Source organism: Pyrus communis, chromosome 2 (genome assembly GCF_963583255.1).
Source record: "Pyrus communis chromosome 2, drPyrComm1.1, whole genome shotgun sequence".
NCBI lineage: Eukaryota > Viridiplantae > Streptophyta > Magnoliopsida > Rosales > Rosaceae > Pyrus > Pyrus communis.
Genome location: NC_084804.1, coordinates 20,839,735 through 20,842,544, shown reverse-complemented (window position 1 = coordinate 20,842,544; position 2,810 = coordinate 20,839,735). Strand labels below are relative to the sequence as shown.

Sequence of the window (2,810 nt, the reverse complement as noted above, 5' to 3'; positions counted from 1 at the left end):
CGACGACGAGTGATCAACTGCGACATCTACACCTTTTAAATCATAAAAATATAACATTAGAAACTAATCATTTCTTGCATTTGAAACTAGAAGAAAAAAGCAAAGAAAACTGACATGAGGAAATTAAAGTTACTTTTGCATATCGATGAGCCATTACAAGGGAAATAATTGCAGCATTAGGAAGTAATAGCTTTTGATAAATTTGATCATTTACCCTTTAAGCAAAAAAAGTTAAATTTGCTACTTGCAAGCTAAATCCTTCGTCTCATGCTCACGGAATTAATGATAATTTCCTGAACAAATTAAGCTAAATCCAATGGTATATAAATAACGCATTCCACAAATTATACAATCCCGTTAATTAACAACAAAATCCTCATGGCTGCATTCATATGTTGTTCTCCAGGGTCATGCATATATTGACTTATTACACTCAATGGATAAGCAAGGTATGGTCTTGTGTATGCTAAGTACATTAAACGACCTACTAACCTTTGGTATCTCCCTTTGTCAATTGGTACTTGATTAGGCTTAACAGAACGCTTTAACCCTTCCTCTAATGGTGTAGCTACTGGCTGACATGCCAGTTTCATGCAACAAATCAATAATATACTTCCTCTGTGACAAGAAAATTCCAGAACTGCTTCTCGATACCTCAATCCGTAGAAAATATTCTAGGGATCCAATATCTTTTATCTCAAATTCCATAGAGAAGTATCTTTGCAAGGCCACACGTTCTTCTGGATCATTCCATATTACCACCATATCATCTACATACACAATAAGACCCTGTTTGGTAGATCAGATAAAGGATTGGATAGGATTAGTTATACGGACTCGGGTGTTTGGCGTTCACTCGTACTAAATAAGCGTCAGATTAATTTAACCGGTCGGATAGGATAACACGATATACACCCGCTTAATAAAACCAACCAAAACGCCCGGATTATTTAGTCGGGGAAGAAGAATATGGGAGAGAAAGGGAGGGAGTTTGGGGGGTGTGGCGGAGAGAGCTGGGGAACAATTATTTGGGATTCTTCTGCAGTCGGGGAAGAAGAAGGGAGAGAGAGGGAGGGTGTTTGGGGGTGCGGAGAGATCTGGGAACAAAAAAATGATTTCATTTTTTTAAAATTTTTTTTTTTTAAGTTTGATTCCTCCTATCTAGTATAATACCAAACACAGTATAAATAATACGGTCACTAGTCCGATACTACACCAAACACCTGACCAATTTAGTCAGTACTATCCGGTGGCTATTTATCCTATCCGACAGAAATAGTCAGTACAGTCCGAGCTGCCAAACGAGGCCTAAGTGCAGTTAACTTTCCATTTCTTTTTTTCAGAAATAGAGTACGGTCAAAGTTACTTTGCTTGTAACCAAATGCTCTCAAAGATTTTGTGAATCTTCCAAACCATGCTCGCGGGGACTGCTTCAAACCATACAAGGATTTCTTCAACCTGCAAACATTTCTTTTGTATTTATCTGGAGTGTAAGATCCTGGTGGAAGATCCATATAAATCTCTTTTGTCAAATCTCCATGCAAGAAGTTATTCTTCACATCGAACTGCTATAAGGGCCAATTAAGATTTGCAGCAAAAGACAACAAAATACAAACCGTGTTGATTTTGGCCACAAGAGCAAAAGTATCCATATAATCGATTCCATATTTCTGAGTGTACCCTTTTGCTACCAGTCTCGACTTGAAGCGATCCACCATCCCATCGGCTTTATACTTCACAGTATAAACTCATTTGCATCCTATAAGTTTCTTGCCAGCTGGCAAGTCTGTGATCTCCCAGGTAACATTTTTCTTCAAAGACTTTAATTCTTCATTCATTGCTGCTTGCCAACGTGGATCAGCTAAAGCCTTCTGCACACTGTTAGGAATAGATACAGTAGATAATTGATGCACAAATGACTTGTTTGATTCTTACAGGTAACTAGTAGACACATAATTGCTTAACAAGTATAACACATTAGGGTCAGGGTTGGGTTTATTCACTAAATAGCTAGTATTGCATTTAGGGTTAACGTCATAAGTAAGTTTAGGAATATCTCAGGTGACAAGGTTAGGGAGACGACGTGGTGATGGTGCATCCGAGATCGAAGATGATTGGTTATGGTCATTAGGGCTCAAGAGTGGAGAGATTGACTGTGAGATAGTATGTGGCACTGGATTGTCAGGTGGTGAGGAAGGCAATGAGTTGTCTAGTCGTGTCAGTTCGTCCCTTGCAAGGCTTTCAGCATTGTTTTCATGTGAATGATCACCACTTGTCTCCAAGACATTACCACTTAATTCCACGTCATTCACATCACTATTTTCTTGTGAATGATCACCACTTAAATCTAAATCATTCATAATATTTGTATCCGGAATTATATAATCAAGAGTTTGAACTTTTATCTGATTCTCCCCCTGAAGTGAAGACTCGGGATTGGCAAAGTATATCTCATGCTCATGAAATGCAACATCCATAGTAATAAACAGCTTTTTTGTTGGAGGGTGATAACATTGATATCCTTTTTTACTAGAGGCATAGCCTACAAACACACACCGTAAGGCTCGAGGTTCAAGCTTACTCCTCTGCTGTTTGTGGAGATTAACGAAGGCCACACAGCCAAACACGTGAGGTAGAAGATTGGGGATTGTAGGAGCATCAACATGTGAAAGAGAGCTTGAAGTGGTGTCTAAAAATCAACTGATCAAGATGGAACACGATTAATAAGATACGCAGCTGAAATGAGAGCTTCTCCCCAATAGGATAACGGGAGACGCGCCTCAAGTAAGGAAGCACGAACAACCTGCAGA

The 2,810-nt window shown here is 39.0% G+C and overlaps 1 protein-coding gene across 1 annotated transcript; it reads right to left on the bottom strand.

Moving 5' to 3' along the window:
* Positions 1-1,748: 1,748 nt before the first annotated feature.
* Positions 1,749-2,477, bottom strand: LOC137724937 (uncharacterized). The gene is made up of 2 exons (XM_068463573.1): positions 2,155-2,477; positions 1,749-1,878 (listed from the first exon to the last, which is right to left on the bottom strand). Exons 1-2 carry the CDS (start codon positions 2,475-2,477, stop codon positions 1,749-1,751), a joined length of 453 nt encoding a protein of 150 aa, XP_068319674.1.
* Positions 2,478-2,810: the final 333 nt, after the last annotated feature.